Source organism: Grus americana, chromosome 2 (assembly GCF_028858705.1).
Source record: "Grus americana isolate bGruAme1 chromosome 2, bGruAme1.mat, whole genome shotgun sequence".
In the NCBI taxonomy this organism is placed as follows: Eukaryota; Metazoa; Chordata; class Aves; order Gruiformes; family Gruidae; genus Grus; species Grus americana.
Genome location: NC_072853.1, coordinates 14,794,514 through 14,817,850, shown reverse-complemented (window position 1 = coordinate 14,817,850; position 23,337 = coordinate 14,794,514). Strand labels below are relative to the sequence as shown.

At 41.7% G+C, this 23,337-nt stretch overlaps 1 protein-coding gene across 4 annotated transcripts in view; it reads left to right on the top strand.

Annotated features, from left to right (window-relative positions):
* The window catches only part of DEPTOR (DEP domain containing MTOR interacting protein), a 76,445-nt gene that overhangs the window by 10,088 nt on the left and 43,020 nt on the right, over positions 1-23,337 (top strand). For all 4 annotated transcript variants that reach the window (XM_054816131.1, XM_054816129.1, XM_054816128.1 and 1 more), the window contains 2 exons: positions 18,619-18,797; positions 20,809-20,932. In XM_054816131.1, the coding sequence (XP_054672106.1) occupies positions 18,619-18,797; positions 20,809-20,932 (303 nt within the window). The remainder of the gene's footprint in view (positions 1-18,618; positions 18,798-20,808; positions 20,933-23,337) is intronic.

The window sequence follows — 23,337 nt, the reverse complement described above, 5'->3', positions numbered from 1 at the left end:
AATTGTGTGGGCGATTACATGGGCTACCACAGTTGTGTCACAGGGATTTGCAGGCAGATGAGAGTTTTCTGGTTTCTGTGGAGAACCAGGGGACTGTAGGTTATGCTGTGGGTTTTACAGCGGCGTTGAGCCGATGTGTCTAGCTGCTGCTGCAGAAAAGGACAGCCCAGCTTCCCTGAACCGGGGCTCCTGCTACTTGGCCTGGTGCACCTGCACTGGTGCGTGTCTGATCCCATGACGAGCGGTCTGGGGAACTCACCCAGGTTACCGTCACGTCAAACTAGCACCGATGAAAGGTCAGCTGCCTGGGGTCAGGGGCTGAGGAGCTCCACAGATCCCCTTTTTACTGGGGGACCTCACAGTGAGATTGTCTTCTTGTGGAGTCCAACCTTGATGTCAAAATACAGCTGTACCAGCCCAGGAGCCCCTTCTCACCCTTTTCATCCATTCTTCCCCTGCCCAACACCTGCTTAAGTGTCACATTTTTGGTAGAGATCATAGCAATGCTGGGCAGGATTTGGGGGACTACATCCAGACAGCTCTGTGGCTGTTTGGGGGAGGGGGCCTCCAGTGTACTAAGCCAGCAAGCACAAAGATGCTCGCTTGAAGACTTAAAACTGAATGGCAAAACTGGAATTAAGTGGCCAGTCAGAGCAAAAGCCAACAGACAATAATAGCAAAGGTGGGAGCTTGAAAGTGAAGATAACCACAGTAATATTGTTTTTGCTGTGACAGAAGAGGAGGAGGCAGTGGAAGGAATCAGAGAGATGGGCAATGTGATTGCAATCAAGAGCTGTGGAAACTATCTTTCCAAGAGCATTCCAGCTAGATAAGAGCCAGGCAAGATGATGTTTGTCAAGGACAGTGCATAGAAGAAGCCTTGAATTATAAGATAATAGGAAAGGAGAACTTGGAACAGAATTTGAACTTTCTGGGGGAGAGGTACAGCTGTTCTGGAGGTGCATTGCATGAGGAATCTGCAGAGACCAAAGTTCTGCTGATAAGCAGCACTAACACTACCATATTTATCCTTTATGGATATTACAGAATCATAGAATCATAGAACGGTTTGGGTTGGAAGGGACCTTCAAGATCATCTAGTTCCGACCCCCGTGCTGCAGGCAGGGACACCCTCCACTAGACCAGGTTGCCCAAAGCCCCATCCAACCTGGCCTTGAACACTTCCAGGGAGGGGGCATCCACAACCTCTCTGGGCAACCTGTTCCAGTGCCTCACCGCTTTAACAGTAAAGAATTTCTCTCTAATATCTAATCTAAATCTGCCCTCCTTCAGCTTAAGCCCCTTCCCCCTTGTCCTGTCACTCCATGCCCTTGTAAACAGTCCCTCTCCAGGTTTCTTGGAGGACCCCTTTCAGGTACTGGAAGGCTGCTAGAAGGTCTCCCCAGAGCCTTCTCTTCTCCAGGCTGAACAAGCCCAACTCTCATTTGGGAATATTCTCCCACCCCCCAGTAACACAGCTGCCATCTAGCACAGTGGCCTTTGGTTTGGAATTGTGGAGGTTTATGTGGGTTTATTTCATTGCTTCTCTCACTAAGGGCCATTGCCAAAATGGGTATATTGCCGTAATGTTTCCATTAGTGTTTAGCTGAACTGTTGTACAATCTGCTGGCTCTGTGTTTGCATCACTTTCCCGCATATTGGGCCAAATGAGTTTATTGGCAGGAGTTAAAAAGAAGCATTCATATGTTGTACCCGTTGCTTTTCACATTGTTACTCGTGTCTTCAAAGCGTTGGGGCTGCTTAAAGCAAGACTGCGTATTCCTTTGTGTTTTCTCAAGCCATTTTCAGCTCTGATGTAAGAGGCAAACCAAATGCAAGGCATAATTACAAAATGGTTTGTAAAAACAATGATTTTTAATTTAATTCCAATGACTATTGCAGAATATTCATAAGAAGCTGAAGCTGTGAGTGCTTGTCTGAGGAATCAGAATCCAGCAGTTAGTTACACTCGTCCTCTTTGGGAGGAGGATCTGACCAGCATGTGGCCAACACGTCACTCAAAGTTAAGATCACAAATAATGGAACTGACTTCTCAAAGGATATTAGCTAAGCATTATTTGTAGCGCTGATTGTCAGCAGTAGAAGAATTTCCTTTCATTTTTTGCAGAAACGATCCTTCTCTTGATAATCACACATCCTTTTCTGCAGTAGCATATAATCGTATAGCTTAGAAATCAGGGTGATATAATAGAAAGCTGTTAATTGTTTCCTGATGCTCAGGATGTAATTAACTTATACTTTCCTCTAGCTGAAATTAATTTATTTTTAGTAAGATGTAGAAAGAGTAACTCCCAGCTTAAACTGCTATTTTGCTGCTTGGTCAGTGCAAACAGAGGGAGATTGTGATGTGAAGAAGCTCAAAGTGGCATTATTATGTGCAAATCCCAAAAGAGATAGTACAAACACCATTTTGAGAATTATTTGGGGCTAGAAGACTTGACGTGGACAGTTAAAGTATTTTCAAAACTCTAGCATTTGGACAAACTCAGACCTTTCAAGCCTTTTGGGAAATGACAGAAATAGATGCGGTTAAATTAATAAGTAGATCTCCATGACGAAAAAGATGGCTCCATAATAGGAGCAATTGCTATCATATTGCTGCTTGTCTAATTAGACAAAGCGATGAAAGTAGGTTCTTAAAAGCACACTGAACAAAAGAAACAAGACAAGGTTTATTAAAAGCTTATTATCTTAACCTTAATTTACTCAAAATTATGCAATTATCTGAAATAGACAGCAAAAAGGTGTCTTCCTACAAGAAATGCATTGACACACTGGAGCAAGCCCCAAGGAGGGCTGGCACACATGATGTACGAGGAGATACAGAGGGCTGGGTCTGCTCAGCCTTAAGAAGAGAATCTCAGGGGGATCTTACTGCTGGAAGGTGGAGGGAAACAGAGGGAGTCTTCTCCAAGGTGCACAGGGATAGGACAAGAGGCAGTAGGCAAAATTTGCAAGGGAATTTCTAATGTTTGGAAAGAATTATTCACTGTGAGGGTAAGGAGGTCCAGAGGTCCCTTCCAACCTGAATTACTCTATAGTTCATGAAGGCATAGTGTGATGTTTTCTTTAAGCTGTGGTAGCTGATGTTATCAGCATTTTGTTACTGGCTGGTAACCAGAGATTATTATTCACTCTGTTGCACTGGTAGGAGGGCTTGTGAGAATACTTCCTACCCTACTTCAGTGCAAAATCAGCTGGGGTAGTTTGTACAACGGATGTGGAGGTTGACAGTACCACTCCTTTCACAATGTCCAGCTATTCAAGCAAATGTAAGGATGAGAAATCTATCAATTTCCAAATGACTGCCCAAGAACTTGTGAAATCTCTCAGTTTCAACAGATTTTTATGAAGATGTGAAGGTGAGAACCTGGTTTCCTTGACCACGCTGTCTTAACTCAGATCAGCATTTTAGCATCATAGAATCACAGAATGGTTTGGGTTGGAAGAGACCTTAAAGATCATCTAGTTCCAACCCCCCTGCCATGGGCAGGGACACCCTCCACTAGACCACGTTGCCCAAAGCCTCATCCAACCTGGTCTTGAACACTTCCAGGGAGGGGGCATCCGCAACCTCTCTGGGCAACCTGTTCCAGTGCCTCACCACCTTCACAGGGAAGAATTTCTTCCTAACATCTAATCTAAATCTGCTCTCCGTCAGCTTAAGGCCTTCCCTTTTGTCCTGTCACTCCATGCCCTTGTAAACAGTCCCTCTCCAGCTTTCCTGTAGGCCCCTTTAGGTACTGGAAGGCTGTAATTAGGTCTCCCCGGAGCCTTCTCTTCTCCAGGCTGAACAACCCCAACTCTCTCAGCCTGTCCTCATAGGAGAGGTGCTCCAGCCCTCTGATCAACTTTGTGGCCCTCCTCTTTTACCCCAGATCATGTGAGATTCATGAAATGCCATCACAACTCATCCCACCAAGAGAGCTTTTCAAGGTGTCTGTGAGGTTATCTGTAGATCCATTTCTTAAGAACTTGGGAACAGAAACCAAAGTGCGCATAATTAGGACATACTGGTTTTATATCAGCCCTTGAACGATCATAGAATCATAGAATGGTTTGGGTTGGAAGGGACCTTAAAGATCATCTAGTTCCAACCCCCCTGCCATGGGCAGGGACACCCTCCACTAGACCACGTTGCCCAAAGCCTCATCCAACCTGGTCTTAAACGCTTCCAGGGATGGGGCATGCACAACTTCTCTGGGCAACCTGTTCCAGTACCTCACCACTCTAACAGTAAAGAATTTCTTTCTGACATCTAATCTAAATCTGCCCTCCTTCAGCTTAAACCTGAGAACAGAGAAAAGATTGGGGCAGTGTACGTAATAGTACATGCTGGAAGGCCAGGAGATCACGTTAGTGCCAGAAATCCTGCTGGCTGTGTCATGTTGGCATTGCAAGAGGAACAGTAATCTCAGGACAAACCACCTGCTCCTCCATTCTCACTGCCTGCACGATAGACCAAATGGATCGAGCACTCTCAGATCCTCTCACACTGTGCACAAATGGCCCAGTTTGGGAGTTTTATTTGTGTGCATAAATTCCTGGTTTTCCATAGACCCGCAGCTCCAGCTTTGCTTGTGGAAAGTGGATTTTCAGTCCTGTGTTGAGGGAAGAAGGTATTGGAACTGTTACCACTGTCTTCCCTTGGAGGGGTATGTCTCATCTGATAATCCGTTTGGAAGGTAAAGAGATATATTCCCTTGCCTTTACAGATGTGATCAAAGATGTGATTAAATCAGGCATGTGCCCAACCATTACCCCACCTTTTTGAAAATAGTAGTATTTCTTTCAACATGTTCAAAGCAATGAGATTTATTGCTTTCTCTGTGTGCCGTTGTGCTTTATCACATTGCTGCAAGACCTAGATCCTTTAAAAATATTTAATAATGGGGGAAAATCCAATCATTTTAGGTTTCTGTAAAGTGATGTTTTTTCCAAGTGCTGTACTTTGAGCCTACTGTAATGAATCAAACAGTGGTGGTTGAAAGATAATTGCTTGCACTCACTTTGTTTGGCTACAGAGGGGCTAGAGCTGCTCCGAACTAATATATTAAGAACTTCACATGACTTATTTTGGTTAAATCTGTAAATCAACACCAGCTGAAACAGTGTATCCTACATAATTTCACATGAAATATGTTTGTACTCTGTGTTGATTTCTTTTCTGATGAATATGGAACATCTGAGTTTCTATGAGGCCAGTAACAACAGTACTCTTGGGAAACACATTACTGGGGCAAAGGAGGAAGAAAAAAGAATTGCGTAAACTGTTTAGGAGAAGCACAATAAACATGGAGAGAATAATTTATTTAAACATACAATGGCTAAGGAAAGGTTCCAGTGGACTGGAAATTGAGACATTTTGCTTGCAGACTGTACACAGCACATCTTTTCAGGTAAAATATTGGTATTCCACCTCAGAAAATGACAGACCTGTGGAAAAAGGCTCAGAAAGGTGTTGGCCACTTGAGCAATGATTTCATGTCTTCAGTGGCCATAAACCTTTTGCAGTTTCAGCAGTTCACATATGCACAGCCTACTTCCATACGGACTGAAGTCTTGTATAGTTCAGCATTCAGAAAGCGCATTATAGTTACGTTCAAATTAAGACCTCACTGGCAGTGTTTGTATTGTGCTTTGATAGCCAGGGCGAGCAATGGACTAAACCTTGTCATGCCCTGTAGCATGCCTCCATGTGTCTGGGTACTTACAACAAGAAGTGCCTCTGGTCCATCTGCCCAGCCGTGGTCATTGACACCAGCTGAGGACCAACCATACCCAGGCTCCTACAGATCCTGCCTGAGGACGGGTAATGTCAAGGCTCGTATTCAGTAACTGAATTGGATTTAGGATTAACACACAGTGTTGGGCCATTTACACCGATGGTAGGTGAATATCTGAGTCTGTGTGAAGGCACAGTGCAGGCCTAACCTCTCACCTCCGCTTGTCCTGTTGCCCATCTAAAGCCTACCCCTACCTGTCTGTGCAACATGTGTTTTGGATTCAAGTCCAGGCCTGACCCAGAGTTTGGAGTATGCTGTAAACATAACCATATTGTTGCAGTCTAAGTCTACCAACATTCAGCTGAGGCTGATAACATATGTAAAGCCGTTACTTGGTGAATAAGGGTCAGAGTGCATGTTCTGAGTTATTAAAGAGGTAGGAAGTCACAGTTTGACTTTCTTGTCAGAGCACATAAATACCTGTTTACTAAGCTTTCTGCATGTGTGGAGAGAGAATTTTGCCTAAAATGAGAAACGGCAAACACATGGCCCAGCAACAGGAGCAAGCTGTTCAGTAGAGCTGCAGAACTTCTCTGGGCTCCTTATTGATTTACTTATTCTTTTAAAGAAAAATTTCCATTTAATCTTAAGAGCAGAGGAAGAATGCTTCTGTAATATTTATCTTTTCAAAGCTCATCTACTTTTGAACATTTAACAAGGCCTAATCAAACAAGACAAGATCCTTGATAGCATCCTGACAGAAGGAACTATTCATAAAGAGTGGTTATGCAGCAGCTGTGTATCTGTTCAAATCATATATCAGATGTAGAAAAATGCTGACCTCATCCAAAAAACATCCCCAGGCTAGATTTTTGCAAAAGTAAAATCCTTTAAATAGAATTAGTCTTTAACGAGGATTTTTATTAATACATTTTCCTTAAAGTTCTTCATTAGCCTGCCAGAATTTAAGCAGTGAGTAACTTCATGCCATTGAGTAATCCCCTTAAGTTCATAGACCATAATTCTTCATGTTACATGTTTGTATGATCTAGATAAAGAGATTTAAAGCAGATTGGACAGTTCTTTATCATTAAAATACTTGTGTCAGAGAGCAATCCTTTCTGTGTTTAAAAAATGAATACAGTAGTGTTATGTTGCAGAATTGTTGAGTAAAATCATTGTTACCATTTGGCATAGATGCATTTGGAACTCATTCAGTGTAGTTTGGGGCAATCAATAGTTTTCTGAGACATATTTCAGTTTTTCTCCGTAGATCATAGAATCATAGAATGGTTCGGGTTGGAAGGGACCTCAAAGATCATCTAGTTCCAACCCCCCTGCCATGGGCAGGGACACCCTCCACTAGACCAGGTGGCCCAAAGCCCCATCCAACCTGGCCTTGAACACTTCCAGGGAGGGGGCATCCACAACTTCTCTGGGCAACCTGTTCCAGTGCCTCACCACCCTCACAGTAAAGACTTTCTTCCTAACATCTAATCTAAATCTGCCCTCCTTCAGCTTAAGGCCATTACCCCTTGTCCTATCACTCCATGCCCTTGTAAACAGTCCCTCTCCAGGTTTCTTGGAGGACCCCTTTCAGGTACTGGAAGGCTGCTAGAAGGTCTCCCCGGAGCCTTCTCTTCTCCAGGCTGAACAAGCCCAACTGTCTCAGCCTGTCCTCACAGGAGAGGTGCTCCAGCCCTCTGATTATCTTTGTGGCCTCCTCTGGACTTGCTCCAACAGCTCCATGTCCTTCTTATGTTGGGGGAGATGATGGTGATTCATTTATACTTTTTGATTTGGCACTCGTGGTGAAACCTTGTTGGATGTTACAGATTTCTCTTTAAGAAAAACATATATAAATGAGCAGAATGTTAATTAGGTTTATACTGATTTGTTACCTCCAGCTGGCTGTGAAGGTCATACTGGTTTATATTTTACACTCAAAGCAATGTTTTTCTTAAGCAAACATGACAACTTAAGGGAACTGAAAAAGGCTATAACATGAGTCTATTTAGATTTCTATCCTATTTTATTTATTTACTTTAATAATTACATACTCTATATTATTTCAATATTTTTTTTAAAAAAATCATATGCCACTATATAAAATTAGACAAATTCCAGTCTTGAAAAGACCAGGGTGACTATGACTATATAGTCAGGTTCTTCATAGTAGCTTCACAAGATCTCAGTTGAGGGGATGGAAGGCTTCTACAAACCTGGTGATTTGGGTCTCAGTGGGATGAGTGGGTGTTGCATGTGGAGGCCAGAAAGCCAACTGAGTACAGACATGTAGAGACTTCACCTAAGGATAAAATGCAGAGTTGGGCCATGGAGCTGGCAGAGGGATCCTCTGCCATTGCAGCTCCTCCTGGCTTCTACGCTTTGATTTAACAAAGAAGCAGACCCTGGCCTCTCTGCATGCTGCTGCTAGCTCTCTGATGGGGTTTCCTCACAGCAATTCCCCAGCCATTTTTTGACACAGTTGTATGTCACAAAGGTCGTAGGATTTCCCTCAGACTTTGGAGTAAAACACGCCACTAGTTTGGTGTTGATTGTACAAGAGGCCAGTGAAATACCTGTCCCTCCATTCAGCCACATAAGGACTATTGTATGCTTACATAGTAAAAATGGAAAACAAGTAATACGCTGTTGCAAAATCAAGGAAGCATGCTCACAAATGCGGACATCTTTCATCATGCTTACAGCTCCTGTGCTTTGGCAAGCACATGAAGAATGTCTGTCTATCTGCATACCCACTTTTACTAAAAGCCTTAATATAAACAGAAAATGTCTTAATATAGGCAGCACTTGAACTTTTCTTTTTTGCAGCTGACATGAAACAGGACTTTGAAAAGGGTATGAGTCCTGGCATAGTGCATTCCAAGGCCAGCCTCTGCTAGTCCTCCTCCCTGTAGTATTCCCAAGGCTGTTTGTAGAAATCAGTTTAAGTCATGTAATTGTAAAATACAGGAGAGGAAGGTCTTCTGCAGAATACTGTATAACACATGATTCTTTGGCATATTTATCATAGGTAAGTTCTTGCCTCAAGTAACAATTAGAAAATTTTGTTCCAAGACTTTGTCTAATTTTTACTGTAGGATCATTCAGCATTACTTAAATAGTTTTTCTGGCACTCTGCTTATAACTCGCCTGAAGGATTACAGACAACAATTACATTCCTCTTGCTTTTTTTAAAAGCTAAAGCTTGACTCCCAAGCCAGTATCTTTTTCTCTCTGCTCATGAGATCAGCTCATCATTTCTCACACCAGCATAGTGCTGCTTCATTGTGTTTCTTTGAGCTTATTGTTCTTGAATGAGGATGGCATGAACAATACACAGTATTATGATGGTGTCCTGTAGTATCATATACAATGACATGAACAGCTGGATTTCCCCTCATTTCTAGAAACATCTGTTAGTACAACCCAAGATTGCCCTTGGTTTTTGTATGGTCTCAGCCTGTGGGTAGCCTGTAATCAGTGAAAGTTTAGCTACTGCATATTCAGTTATTTCTTACTCTCTGTTGCTTTCAGCCTCCAAGTTCCCAGTTTTCAGCAGAGCATTTTGTTGCTAGTGCTGACCCCTCGCACTTTACAGTCTTACCTGTTCCTCCATTTCCATTTTTGCACTGAGAAGGTCATCCACTAACAATTTAATCACCTCTAGGTGATCTAGTCAAATGGATCATTACTTTCAGTGTTTAAAAATTTGCATCAGTTCCAATTTTATTTTATAGTTTAGTGGTCAACCACTGGATTTCAATAGACTTCTGGAAGACAGTGGAAAGAACTCCCTTGAATCGTCTTCTGTAGGTGCAACATCCTGCATATTGCAGTATTGCCAGCTGCGGGACGTTAAAAAAAGCATGCATCAGTGTCAAAATATGTTAAGTTTTCTTTTATTTAAAACACTCAATACAGAGTGCCTTTTCTAGTCAGTATTTTTTCACTTACTGTTTTCACAGCTTCCTTCAAAATAAAAATAAAGCTCAGTAATGCGGTTATACTAAACATGAAAAAAGGAAGCTATTCATTTAGAATGGGAAGAAATGAAGAGTGTGATGGTTTTAATACAACATACTGTATATTGAAAGAATATTGCATCTATACTCATTTTAAGATGAACCTACGTATTTGTTGGAAGTGAGTAAAAAGTCTCGAATTGTCGTCCTAATATAAAATTCTGTTTGTTAATAATAGTACATGGCACTAAGTATTTCATTGCTCATTTTATTACCTGTCTGGTACTGGCTATTTGTGCTTAATAACGCTCATGATTACACAGCACAGTAATTGGTTAAGAGTTTTGTGTAGAGATGGAACACAATTGCTGAAAGCAATTGAGATATTACTGCAGTATGACGTATTATTAATGATGAAGGCAGAAATTTTTTTTCTTGCTTTCAGCAGGGTTGCCAAGGATTGCTGAAAAGAGTGCAAACAGTTGGTGACCCTCTGAGGAGCATAGCATATTGGGGAGAAGCTCTCCTGCAGGTCTGCGGCGCTCAGGTTGAGAGCAGCCATGCCTGGAAGGACTTTGAGATCAGGGGTTACCCAACGCCATAAAAAAGTCTCAGCAAAACTATTTGTCACTCATTGACAGGGTGGGAGAACTATCGCAGCTGCACGTGAGATAAGGTGCTTGGCTAATTTCAGTTCTCCCATGGATTTCTTGAGTTCCCTCTGGCAGATAATGACACCTTGTACTGTTCACAGTGCCAATCTGTTCAGCAGTTTCTGGGCGTTACGGGTCTGCTCTTCCCCAGAGGCACTGGGAGATGGGTGGGTGGGAAGACCTCCTCGTTTCTCAGGAGGTCTGAAACCTGCTGCATGCAGCGCAAGAGCGTAGCAAGGTCATACTCAGCTTTTCCCTGTGGGTAAGTGTAAAAGACGTCAACCTGGGTGCACAAGAGATCTCAGCGTGTAGCTTTTTTTGGGTCCCCTACCCCCTTGGGATGTAACATGCATCCAAGAGAGCAGTTGTCACACAGCAGGGCTTTCTGGCACCCACAGCCCCTGTGTCCTTGCTGCAGCCCCTCTTGACTCCAGTGATGCAGACCTGTAGTCCAGCATCCTATTCCCCAGTTCGTGGGCTGTGTCTCCAGGTTCCTGAACGGCAGTGCTAGCAGGAATAGCTGCAGCAGTAGGGCTTGGGCTGGTTGACCTGCATTTGCCCCGGTTGGTCCGTTTAGCATTTCAAAGGAACATCCACCTCTCCCAGCCATGTTACTGACATAACAGGTCTGCATTCCCTGACACAAATTTAATGGATTTTCACTGGCTTCCCATGAGACTTGCACTGCTCCTTCTTCAGTTTTCTATCCGTAAAATACTTTATTGAGAGTGATTTTCAGCATAAGTCCACGAGAGTTGGTGAGGTTTTGGCTACTGTGTTAATCCAGGCAAGGGATGCCTACAACAACAGTTGTCCTATGGTTTCTGGTCTGCACTTTGAAATTTCAGTGGTTTATGTTAGAAGTCTTCAGTTTATATTTGGGAAGACATCCCCGAGAAAATTAGTCCCCACAGTACTTATTGATTTATTAACCCTAAGAATATCCTTGCAATGGAGACACAGAAAAATAATGTGAATAAAATCTAGTTGATGGACATAAGCAAAGATGTTTTTTTCTTCAGTGAATGGTACCTTGGTTCTTTTGGGGATACTACCACATAGTAGTATCACATAGACCTCGACCTGCATGCATTCGTCCCATGTGTGCTCATCCATACAGGAAGGAGAAGCACAGTTATGTTTGACTTCCTCATACAGGAGGAGAACTGTGAGTTCCTGAGTTCTGGCAGCCTCAGCCCAGAAAGCAAGACAAGCCGACTTCCACCTTCCTTATGACTAGGGGCAGGTGAAATAATAACTTGCCTGCATTTTGTGTTTTTGTCTTGTGCTTTCCAGTGAGACAGAAGCTCTCAAGGTTCAAGTGCACAGGCAGCTGGAAGTATTATTTGTATTTGTACAGATTTGGATTAAAAGTGAAATGAAAGTGAAATGGCTTGGCAGGCGGGGAGATTAGCCACTTCACAGCTTCCTGGGGATATGAGGAGAAAGTGTCATTAGATCTGTAACTTTGCAAGACACAGAGTCTTCCTGCTTCTCGAAAAAGAGAAGTGAACAAATACTGTTCTGATTTGGTGATTCTGTTAGACTGCCCTTAGGTATGGGTTTATGACAGCCTGGAGAGAAAAGTGGAAGGGAGTCAGCAGTCTACTGAGCATGTTCCTGTCCTTTAGGGGGTCAAACCCTGGAAAAAATGCCAACATAAACATACCAAAACTTGATATGAAAGTTTTCTAAAGATCCTATTTACATTCACTGTTTTACCAGATCAACAGAGTTATGATGTGTTGTTTTAAATGAAGACCAGATACAGGCTCGGATTATCCACCTTTGAGGTTTAAAATTCCAAACCTTGGTTTTGGAGTGGTCTGTAGTTCTAGAACAGATCAATACAAACACACAGATCTAATTTCCTCTGCAGTCTAGAGTACTCACAAGGGAGGCTGTGGGTCTGAATTTGTGGCCTGAATTTGTGGGCCAAAAAAGTGTGTCCAAGAGACGTCATTTTGATTTCATCCTAGACCCTGAGCCGTGCCTGGGTCTGTTCCCTAGAGCTTGCTTTGATCCCCACCGGTGTTAGTAAGGTGTGAGGAGTATTGGGGATGTCCCTCTGCACGCTTGGTTGCAGGCTCAGTGATATTATTGCTTTCTGAATTTGTAAAAAAGGACTTAATAAAAGAGGCAGCCCCAATGTTTTATTTAAAGCCACAGGGGCACTGGTGGACCATCACTTCTTTGGAAGCATTAGTCTTTCCTCTGCAGTGCACCAAGAGATGGTTTATCTGAAGTCTCTCTATCTGGCTCTGTGTTCTGGCATCTTCTCACATTGACTACATGGCTGTGGGCAAAAAAGTGGAGATAAACACAGTGATGAGAACTGATATCAGGAGCTGCTTTGAAGACACCCTCTCTAACCCTGTTGCAGATGGTAGAATTCCTTCTCTGACACAGCTACCAACATAGAAATATCTTCATCCTATTTCCAGTACGACCCCATGTTTTAAAGGGTATTTTAGCTCCTGTGAATATCAAGTAACAGAACTAAGATTGCAGAGCTGGAGCATAAATAGAAAGAGGAACAGGCAGCAGCGAACCGCTGACACTTCAGCTGAGACTTGGCAAGCCCAGCTGGAAATGCTTGTCCCAGCAATACACATCGCATTTGCAGAGTACCTTCACGAGTGCCTGTGTGTACAAAGTTTATATCGTCACTGACCTATTTTACTTTTTTTTGCTGACAGTGTAAAAGCAAAAGTTTAGTGTAAAAGACATTTCATGTAGTTCTGTATTTTTCTGGGTGTGTATATAGACACAAATGCTGCCGTATGCTCACTTATTTTGTAATGAATTAGGTCTGCAGCTGACCTGTGAGTTGTAACTTCCAGTGGGAACTATGCTTCTAAGTCACTGAGACACTTTGGAAAATGCCATCTTTTAGTAAGATGCCTGTTTGCCATGCTGTAGACAGGTCATACGCTTACATTCAGAAAACAGCCAAACTTTGTGACCTCTGGGAGGATACAAAGCTGTTCTGTTTCCAACAGAAAGAGGCAATTCTACCTGCTAGTGGAGAACCTATGATATCCCTTGAGGTGTGGAAAACCCATGCTCTTTAGCCACTGTGAATTGCTCTTATCTTTCATAGAATCATAGAATCACAGAATGGTTTGGGTTGGAAGGGACCTCAAAGATCATCTAGTTCCAACCCCCCTGCCCCATGGGCAGGGACACCCTCCACTAGACCAGGTTTATCTTTGGCAAGATATTTTTTTTCTGTACGTATCTTTTTATCACAAAGGACATCGTGACTTGCTTTACTTGGAAATAAGTAAATCCCTCTCTGACAGAAGTTCCAAATATATGAAACTTGTGAATCAATTTGAAGATGGCAGAAACCCCCTGCAGTGCTTTTCCCCTCTGCATATCACTATTCATTTTTAAGGGATCCAACATGGCTTTGTTCAGGGTTTACCTTAAGGTGATAAAACTGAAGAAGTTCAATGCATCCTGACTGGCAGTGCTCGAGCTGGGCTGTGCAGACACAGTCACTGAAACCAAGAGCATACGCTAAAGAGAAGTGTAATGCAGCAGTAACTCATGATCATGCTGGAACTCATCAGTGGCGGTTGAGCACTCTGGGGCAGGACATGCTTTATGCCATGACTAATTACAACATCAGTGTATATTGTTTAGTAATTAGTGAGTTCTGCTAAGAATCTCCTTTTTAAATGGTCTCTTCACTGGCATTTTGTTCTTCCATTAAAAAAAAAAGTCATTCCATAATGATGTATTCTGTGATATATATATTATGATAAATATGTACAAATATATAATATCATACAAATATTATCTAGCTTGTGTATATATATGATTTATTTGTATATGTCATATATACACAAATATGTATGCACACATACCTATACGTAGGAGAGGGCTGGAGCACCTCTCCTATGAGGACAAGCTGAGAGAGTTGGGGTTGTTCAGCCTGGAGAAGAGAAGGCTCTGGGGAGACCTTCTAGCAGCCATCCAGTATGTAAGGGAGGCCTACAGGAAAGCTGGAGAGGGACTGTTTACAAGGGCATGGAGTGACAGGACAAGGGGTAATGGGTTTAAGCTGAAGGAGGGCAGATTTAGATTAGACGTAAGGAAGAAATCCTTCCCTGTGAGGGTGGTGAGGCACTGGAACAGGCTGCCCAGAGAGGTTGTGCATGCCCCCTCCCTGGAAGTGTTCAAGGCCAGGTTGGATGGGGCTTTGGGCAACCTGGTCTAGTGGAGGGTGTCCCTGCCCATGGCAGGGGGGTTGGAACTAGATGATCTTTGAGGTCCCTTCCAACCCAAACCATTCTATGATTCCATGATATATGTATGTGTGTGTATGATTGCTTCAGGAAGGTGTTTTACTGGTTAAAAGAGGTGAATGAGTGGAGCACAATATGAAAGCCTGCATACCATGTTTTCCAGCAAGTGCCAGGAACCAAACTGTTCCCTGCACATTTTTACTGAGCCTTGCTAAGACAAACATAGGGACTATATAGGATGTACTAGGAAATGGTAGATGAATTATTCAGAAAATTACCAGGAAGAGGAGGATTTTTGTCTTTTCATGCATAGAAAATCAGGACTGGATGGTGCTCTGCAAAGTCTTTGTTAGCCAAGTACAAGCTATTACACTTAATAGAGAGAAATAATTGGGTGAGATATTTGGACCGTGGTCCAGTTAGTGACATCATTACTGTCTTCAGCCAGCAGGCTGGCCTTTTCTATGGCATAAAAGGAAAGCTAGACTCTTGTGCAGGCAACTGCCTTTGCAAAATCCTTACCCATTGGTTCAGGAAAAGATGCAAGAAACTTCAAAACGTGTAATTTCCCTGGTGGAAAAGAAAATGCAAGTTTGACGTAGCTGTGAGAGCGATTTCTTCCCAAGTTAGTGCCTGATTCTTCATTTCTTAAGCAAAGATTTTAATATTCCCATTATCATGACTTTTTTGACACTTGGTAAAGAAAAAGCCTAAGGGCCTCTCAACAAATAAGGATGTTCCTGATTAACTCTAAACACGTTTACTGCGAAACAGGAGCAGCGTGTTCTGTGTTAGCCTAGTCCATGTTATGCAGGGGGAAGGCACTACTATTTGGAGCAAGAGTCCCTACATGTTGTTAATTAGGAGCAACTCCTGTTCAGACAAGCCCCCAGGAAAACTGTTCTGGCATGCATGCATGCAAATACAGATTGTCCTTATTTGTGGTGTTCATGAATAAGAGCCATGGATATCAATTTGTAAATATTAAAGGGTTGCACATGCCTGTAACAGGTCACAGGAAATTGCTCAAATGCTTTAGTTCTCACATTGTTTTCTGCAGGTAGGGGAGACTGTGGCCCCAGGTACAAAATCTGGCAGGTTATCTTGAATAATATATGGAATTACATAGGGATGGTGTACTGGTGTACATAAAATTGTTTTCTCTAGTTGAGCTATTAAGTTGTAGAAAGAGAGACAACTTTTCAAAGGCTTCTTGAATCAAAGTGTCCTCCCATCACCCATCATCCCGCTTCTCCCCTTCTCCCCTCAAACCGGTCAGGGTTTATCAGTGAGCTAATTCTCCTAAGCAGCTCTTGAGAAAAAACTTCTTCTAGTGAGAGAAATGTGACTGGTGTCAAGTTAGGTCTTCTCCAGTCCTCGTGTTGACTTGCTGATGAAAAGCGATTAACATTACTTAAAGGAAAATCATCAAGGTCTTTTGATGAGAAGCCTGTTTCCCAATGCCAAGGGATAAAGAATTTACCACTTCACTTGAGCATTGGTTCCAGTGTATAATTGCATTCACCGCTACATTTTTTTTCCTTTTTATCCCATTTGATTTGGCTCTTGGTAAATATTTCTGAACATAGACACATTTTTAGAATTCCTGCCTAAACTTTTGATTTGCATACTGCAGTATATGCTCAATAACTTTACCTGAGGCTTTTATATTTGTAGTTTGCCCTAGGTACAATTTCAATTTATTGAGCTACTTTTCCTCCCTAAACTTTGATTTTTAGCAGGTTTGTAGAGGTGAGGGAGCCCTGACAGAGAGAACAGCATATACTACCAGGGAGAAAAACTGAATTCACTTTCTATTCTTTATCACAAATAAATTAGCCTGCACATTATTCAGTATGGATACAATTGTTATACACTGCAGAGTAAGTTCCCACTTCCATTTGGAAATTGTGGATAAATTTGGTTTTTCAGGTTTCTTGAAGCTTATGTGGTCATGCGCTGTTTGACTTAAGTGATTTCATAACCTCTTAGCAAATTTGGAGCCACTTTAGCAAGTGGGTGGAGATAATTAAGATAATGAAATTTCTATGACTTTTATGAATATAGGCAAAAAGGTATATAGAGAGAGACCCTGTTAGTGCTCTGAGTGAGGAAAAAGGTTGTAGAGGGAAGGCATGTCTTTTGACATGACAGAGAACTTGAAATATTTATAAGTCCACCAACTGCAGGAAGTCTTTCAGTCAGAATTTAAGACATAAATACTTGGTTCTGGGGCTTTTGGCTACTGGCTTGTTTGTGGAATACCAGACCAGTCTGGGCACACTCCTACACAGTGTTTGGACAAAAAAATTCGTAGAAGGGGGTTTCCCTCTTGTATCAGATGAACTTCATCCGTTCAGACTTACACTGATGACTGAAAGGCGGGTTGAGCTGTCTGCATATATATTGTACACTCTTGCCCTATTTTTGTTCTTGCAAATTATTGTGCAACAGAAGTCTGTGTAGGCTTTTCTTTCTAAGTATGGCAACAGCTGTTAGAGCACATCTGGAAAATATGCTTTGAGCAAAGGTATTTTAGCTCAGAGAATTTCACAATGCATGGGATATTTACCAGCACTTCTTTCCAGAATACAAATCTGATTTATCAGTATTTTTAATATAAAAGTCTTCATTTTTTTTATGATGTTATGATCATATCGCAGATTGGCCATTCCAGTGTAGTTCAAGGCTAAACGCTGCAAAACAAAAACCTTGCTACTATTTTTAGGTAGAAGCCTACGCAAGCCTGTCTAATGCCCTAATAATTTCTTCACTAATTTCAGCCAAATATTTTCCCCTTCTTTGATTCTAAAGAGAAATAATTGTTTCAGACTGGAATCACATTCAGAGGAAAGTTGCTCTTCTGGCTGGACTCCTGCTCTGTGCTTCGTGAGGCTCATGTTAACGCCCTTCTGCACTATCTATCTCCCTCTCTAGAAAATAGAGATAGTTGTATCCCCTACAATTACTCAGAACTTCTTTGAAGTCAGTGAGAGTGTTTACAAGCTAGGATCCTGGCCACTTCAAAACGAACGGCAATATTTCTCTTTGTGATAGGAGCCCAAGCGTTGTGGTTTCTGTGCTTTCTTCAGAACTGCTGTATAGATATCGCATTGCAAAACTAGAATTATTAAAATTATTAATTAGAATTGAAACAAGAAAGCAGAAAACTTTAAAAACTTTAAAAACCTTTAAAAAACTTTAAAAAACCTCTATCCATTAATTTATTGATAATGTTACTCATTTTGTTTATTTGGAAAAAAATGACTAAAAATAAAGATGCAAAACCCCAGAACCTTTACTAACAAGGTAATACTCTAATCAGGATCTCGCGTTCTGACCCAAACGTCTCAAAACCAGCCAACCAACTTGCTTTCAAGATGATGGGGGAGATTTTGCAGATAACATTTACTAACAGTTCCCTGAGTGAGAAATCAGTTTCCCTTTATTTAGAGCAGGAGGCAACTTTTTAATGCCAGATACCGTTGTGTTGGAACAGCTTTGCACCTGAATTTTACATCATAAAAGCTATGCTTGTTTTCCAGCTGGAGGCAAAATGCAGTTACCCAACCAAGGAAGAAACTACAGCTGAAAAAATGAATGAGGTTAAAAAAAAAATCTGTGGCAGCGATACCACAAAATAAAGGAGTAACATGGAATGTATTAGTGGTAATGTGGGAAAATTAATTCCAAATTATTGACACTTTAATTGACCTACAGGAAGTATTTAATGGGCTTAGTACGCTGTGCTGTTCTTCATTTTTTAATCTTTTCCACTGGGCAGAAACCCAGTTTTTCCAAGCATGGGGTTTAAAGTTGTAACAAATAATTGCTGTGGTGGTCAGACGCCAGCGCTGGACGTGTGACCGAGTATCTTCTCCTTCCATCCCATCCGGTGAGCAGGGCTTGGGTGCCTCTGCTCCACTCTTATCCCAGCCTCAATAGTTACACAGGCTCTTTGCACCCGATATTCATGACGTCATTTGACCCCCAGGCTCCGACTGCACGAAGAAAAGGTCATTAAAGATCGGCGGCACCACCTCAAGACGTACCCAAACTGCTTTGTAGCCAAAGAGCTGATCGACTGGCTGATTGACCATAAAGAGGCCTCCGACCGAGAGACGGCAATTAAACTGGTGCAAAAATTACTGGATCACAGTATTATCCACCATGGTAAGTGCAATATTAGCTGCTAAAAAGTTCTAAGCCCAGTTTTATTGACTGTGGTGAGACAGAGAAATCCTGCTCCTGCTCTTCAGTCAGGTATAGGACAGGCAGGATCCTTTCCCTGCCAGAAAGGGAGCGTCTCCCTTCAACGGTCTGCTCCGCAAGGTCTCCCGTGTCCTGAGGGACACGGAGAGGCTGAAGAGGTGTGGAGTGACATTCCCCATGTCAGGACAGGGGGAAGGCACTGGAGGCTGTGCTGCTGCTTCCCCGCCTCCAGAGCAGCCCCAGCTGGATCCTGTCCTCTGTCTCCCTGCTGCCCTCACTTCCCTGCTCCCCAGAGCACAGTTTTCCAGCTGAAAAACCCATCTGAAAAATCAGACGGCAAAAAAAGGTCATTTTTCTCACGTGGATTAGTTCTCCGGCCCTGTCCTCACACCAGCTGCACAAACATTAGTGCTGGTACAGCTGCAAGAAAGTTAGTGGGCCGACTGTGCCCTGATTAATTTTCTCCTAAACTTGTTGTCTATTTGAGATCTGTTCCTTTCAGCTTCTTGAATAACAATTTACCCTGATGAAAGGGAGACTTCCAATTCAGTGGTAGCACTTAGTTGCCTTTTGGTGCACAAAAAGGCTGGGAAGCACACAAACAAAGCAGATCCAATCCCTTGATTTTGAACTTAAAGTATTACCCGTTTCAAAAAGGCAAAATGTACCATTTGTTTCTTTTTTAAGAGAAAACTGAGCGACTGCGAACAGACGAATGTCGACTTTATGCAGGGGTCACTCTATGTGCAGCAATACTGCTGCTATCTGCAATACATTAACACCACCTTAATTAAAGAAAGAAATGCACATATTGGATGAGCGCCACTTTACAGCTTCTGCTTGACTATTAAATTAAAATTCTGGGTTGTTATGGAAACTGGGACTCATGGTAGATAGTTAAAGAATAAAGTAATTATAGGGTATTCAAATCTGACTGCTTAATCCTCTATTGAGAAAGTGTCAGTGAAGAGTTGTGTGGATGCCTGAGCGACTTAATTTAATTGAGCAATAGATGTTTTATAGCTGAATGTTTGTTTAAAGCTTTAACAACCTTCAAATGTTTTCTACCTCAGTTGCACACTGTAACTTCCATACAGTTTTTATATATATGTGTGTATATATTACACATAGAGCAGGTGTTTCTTGAAAATGTTCATGTATTCCACGCAAATTTAATAAAACCGTTTGCGAAGTGAGCTAGGGCAAATTCAGAGAGCTTCAGTCAGGTTCTGCAGGATGCTCAGAGCATCCTCTCAACTCCCGTGTCGAGTGAAGGGGGTACCCGTTCCTGCTGCGGGAGGTGAGCCCAGGTATGTGGGCTGACAACTCTGCTAGGAGCAGCTTGGTTGGGATGTCTTTCCCATTAATTTGTGCCCTTGCTGGAGCTCTGTTCCGCATTTACAAGAGCCCATTGTCAGCTGCCGTAAATAAACCTTATTTAGCCTTTCTCTGTGTGCTCCCGTTGTACCTACCATTTGCTAGCTGGCAGGGCAGAGCAACTGGGACAATTTTGAGAGGGCAGAAGGCTTTGATTTTAATTGTTTCTGCAGCAAGTCTCAGGTTTCCTACAGCATTGTTCAACTGATACCAGTAACTTTAAGAAGTTTGCCAATCCTTAAATTATTGGATGTTCTACACTGGTGACCTTTTAAACAAACAAGCTAACAGACTGTTTTCATGAAGAGGTTTTCCAGGTATATGCAGACGGATGTTTTTTTCTTCTTCATGTTTGTAGTAATACTTACAAAACTGATGAACACTTATCACCCTCACCTAGAAATCTGGTTACCTATCTGAAAGTTTTCTCTAGCCTTTCATCAGTTATTAGAACTGAATAAAGTCGTATGCTCAGAAATGCAGGGGGTTATGCTCCATGCGCACTTGCTTTGAAGTTCAGCAGTGGTATCTGCTAAAGGGATCCTCAACTCATTAACATCTATATGCAGATTTTTTATTTTATTTTACATTTCAGTCTGCGACGAGCATAAGGAATTCAAGGATGTCAAACTGTTCTACCGCTTCCGAAAAGACGATGGGACGTTTCCGCTGGACAATGAGGTGAAGGTGTTCATGAGAGGACAAAGACTGTATGAAAAGTATGTTGCATTCAGTATCCATAATGTGTTGATAATAGTACCATGGGAGGCGAATGATACTTGTTAATCTATTTTTGAATAGCCAGAGGCTTTCAACTCATGCTGGAATGGGTCTGGGTAATCCCGTGACTTTAGTTGGTAATTCTTCTCTTTCCCATTTCTCTTTTGCTTTTCTACCATATTCACTTGTAGCATTTTGTTTAAAATGAAATAGCATTTTCTGATCTTCTGGGTTGCACATACATCCTATATGAAAACCCAATGTAAATGTAAGCCCTTGCACTCTATTCTGTAAAAAAAAATTACTAAAGGACAATTTGTCATGTAAAATTGTAATCACAAAACCTAAAAAGTTAGTACATCAAAATGCACTGAAGAAGTGGCTATGTATCTGTTGAGACTCCTTATCTACAGCTTCACCAGGAGGTATGATTTTAAATAATAACTGAAATTAATCTTCAGTGTTCCAGTCTGCAAAGCTTCTACATCAGAAAGGTTATACTAAAAGTAGTTTCAAAAAAAAACCCAGCCAAGAACATCTAATTAATTTGAAACAGATGATTATGCTGAGATACCAAATATCCCACTGGATTACTTCAGTCAAATAACTAGGCAGCTTAACCATACTTCCCAATCTATAATTAATGACATTTTTATTCAGGATGTAGAAATTGTGACGCGGTACTTTCAAGCAGAGAGAATAAAATGCGTGTTGGCGTATGCTACAAACTAATGCAAAAGTTGTGATGTGTTATTTACCCAAAAGCGTGAAGCATTGCTCCAGCCTGAATCCTGCTCACTCTCCTGCTCGGTTAGAGCAGCAGCCGGGAGAGATGCCGTGTCCTCTGGCTGGAGGAATTTTGTTTCCCTCTTAGAATAAAGCATTCATTCTCCTGCACTCATACCAGCTTCTGAAAAGTAGGTTCAGCCCCACACATCAGACATACCCTTCATCGGTAGCGTAAGTTCATAAGGTGTTGTCATGGTCAGGTGTGATGAGTAAAATTCCTACCTGTGCAAAGACCTAGAGACGAGTAGAAAGATCTACGGAGTCTGGGTATCTTTTTAGTGACACTCTGTAACAGGTATCAGGACAATCCCAAGTTTGAAAGGTGATTGTTTTCAAGGTTAGAAGGCTCTGAAGGTCAATTTAGTGAAAAAGTAATTAAACTGAAATATAAACCAAAAATTGTAAATGCCACTCCTTTTGTTGCACCCATCATATAAAATTCCCTGAGACACAGCGACTGTGACTATTTAAAGTAAAAAAAAAAATTTAAAAAAATTGTATAAGACACAAGAAAATACACCATGGGAAAAAATCCTTCATTGGATGCAACGTGAAAGCTGAATTGAGTCACCCATCTCCAAAATCTCCCGTGCCTTACTAAGCACAGCATTTGTACATTTAGACTCTGTAACACTCGGTGCCTGCAAGCCTGGCCCGTACTATGAAGAACTGATTGGTGTGTCTGCAGTAGCAAACCTTTTTTTCTATTTGTTTTCTATATTTCTATTTCTATTTCTATTCTTCTGTGAGAAAAATAAGTTTTTGTTGGTGAGGCTGATAACAGTCCTCTGCATGAAAGGAGCTATGGTGGGAAGAATTCTGTTCTACCAGTGTCTGCTTCCATCCCCATTTCTCTACATGGAAAATTATCCCCAAACCAACGTCTAGTGTCCATTTGTCCAACACAATAGTAGCAGAAAAATGTTCATAACAGTATAGATTGTTCCCATCTTGGAAAAAGATTTAATGCCAAAAGCAGCACCTATATCTAAATATAACAGCATCCTCATGAGGTGGTTGCTCCTAGGCAACGTATCTAAAGGGTTCAGAAACTTTTAAAACCAGCTCTGAGTGCTAAATATAGTATAGATTAAAAATAAACGGTATTTCAAAACCAGTCTGTGACAGTCAAAGCTAGTCAAAATTCTCCATGGATCACTGGAAGTATTTTATATTCATGGGAGCTAAGAACACATACCTGGGCTATCTGGGCTTCACTTTGTTTATTGAGCAAATCCAGCGTGCAGAGCACTTGGATTTCGTTAGATCCTTTGTCCATACACGCTAATTAGCAACACCTTCACAGTTTTATTGGATGCATTTTAAACTCAAAATCTAATACTGAAAGTCAGACTACTACAGAGAGAGTTCTGCAATGAAATGTGTGTATGTGTAATAGATCTGTTGTATCAGCTTGCTGATAGTGTTGATAAAGAAAATATTAATTCACTGCAATTAAAATAGTTATTAAATGGCAACAACCGGAGAAAAGTATTCATGCACAGATGCAAAGTCACTTACCGGTATATTCAACCTGTTTATCAAAATCCCTGTAGGCTTAATTTCAAGAGAAATGCAACTATGCCAAAGGAAATCTGTCTGAATCCAACATATT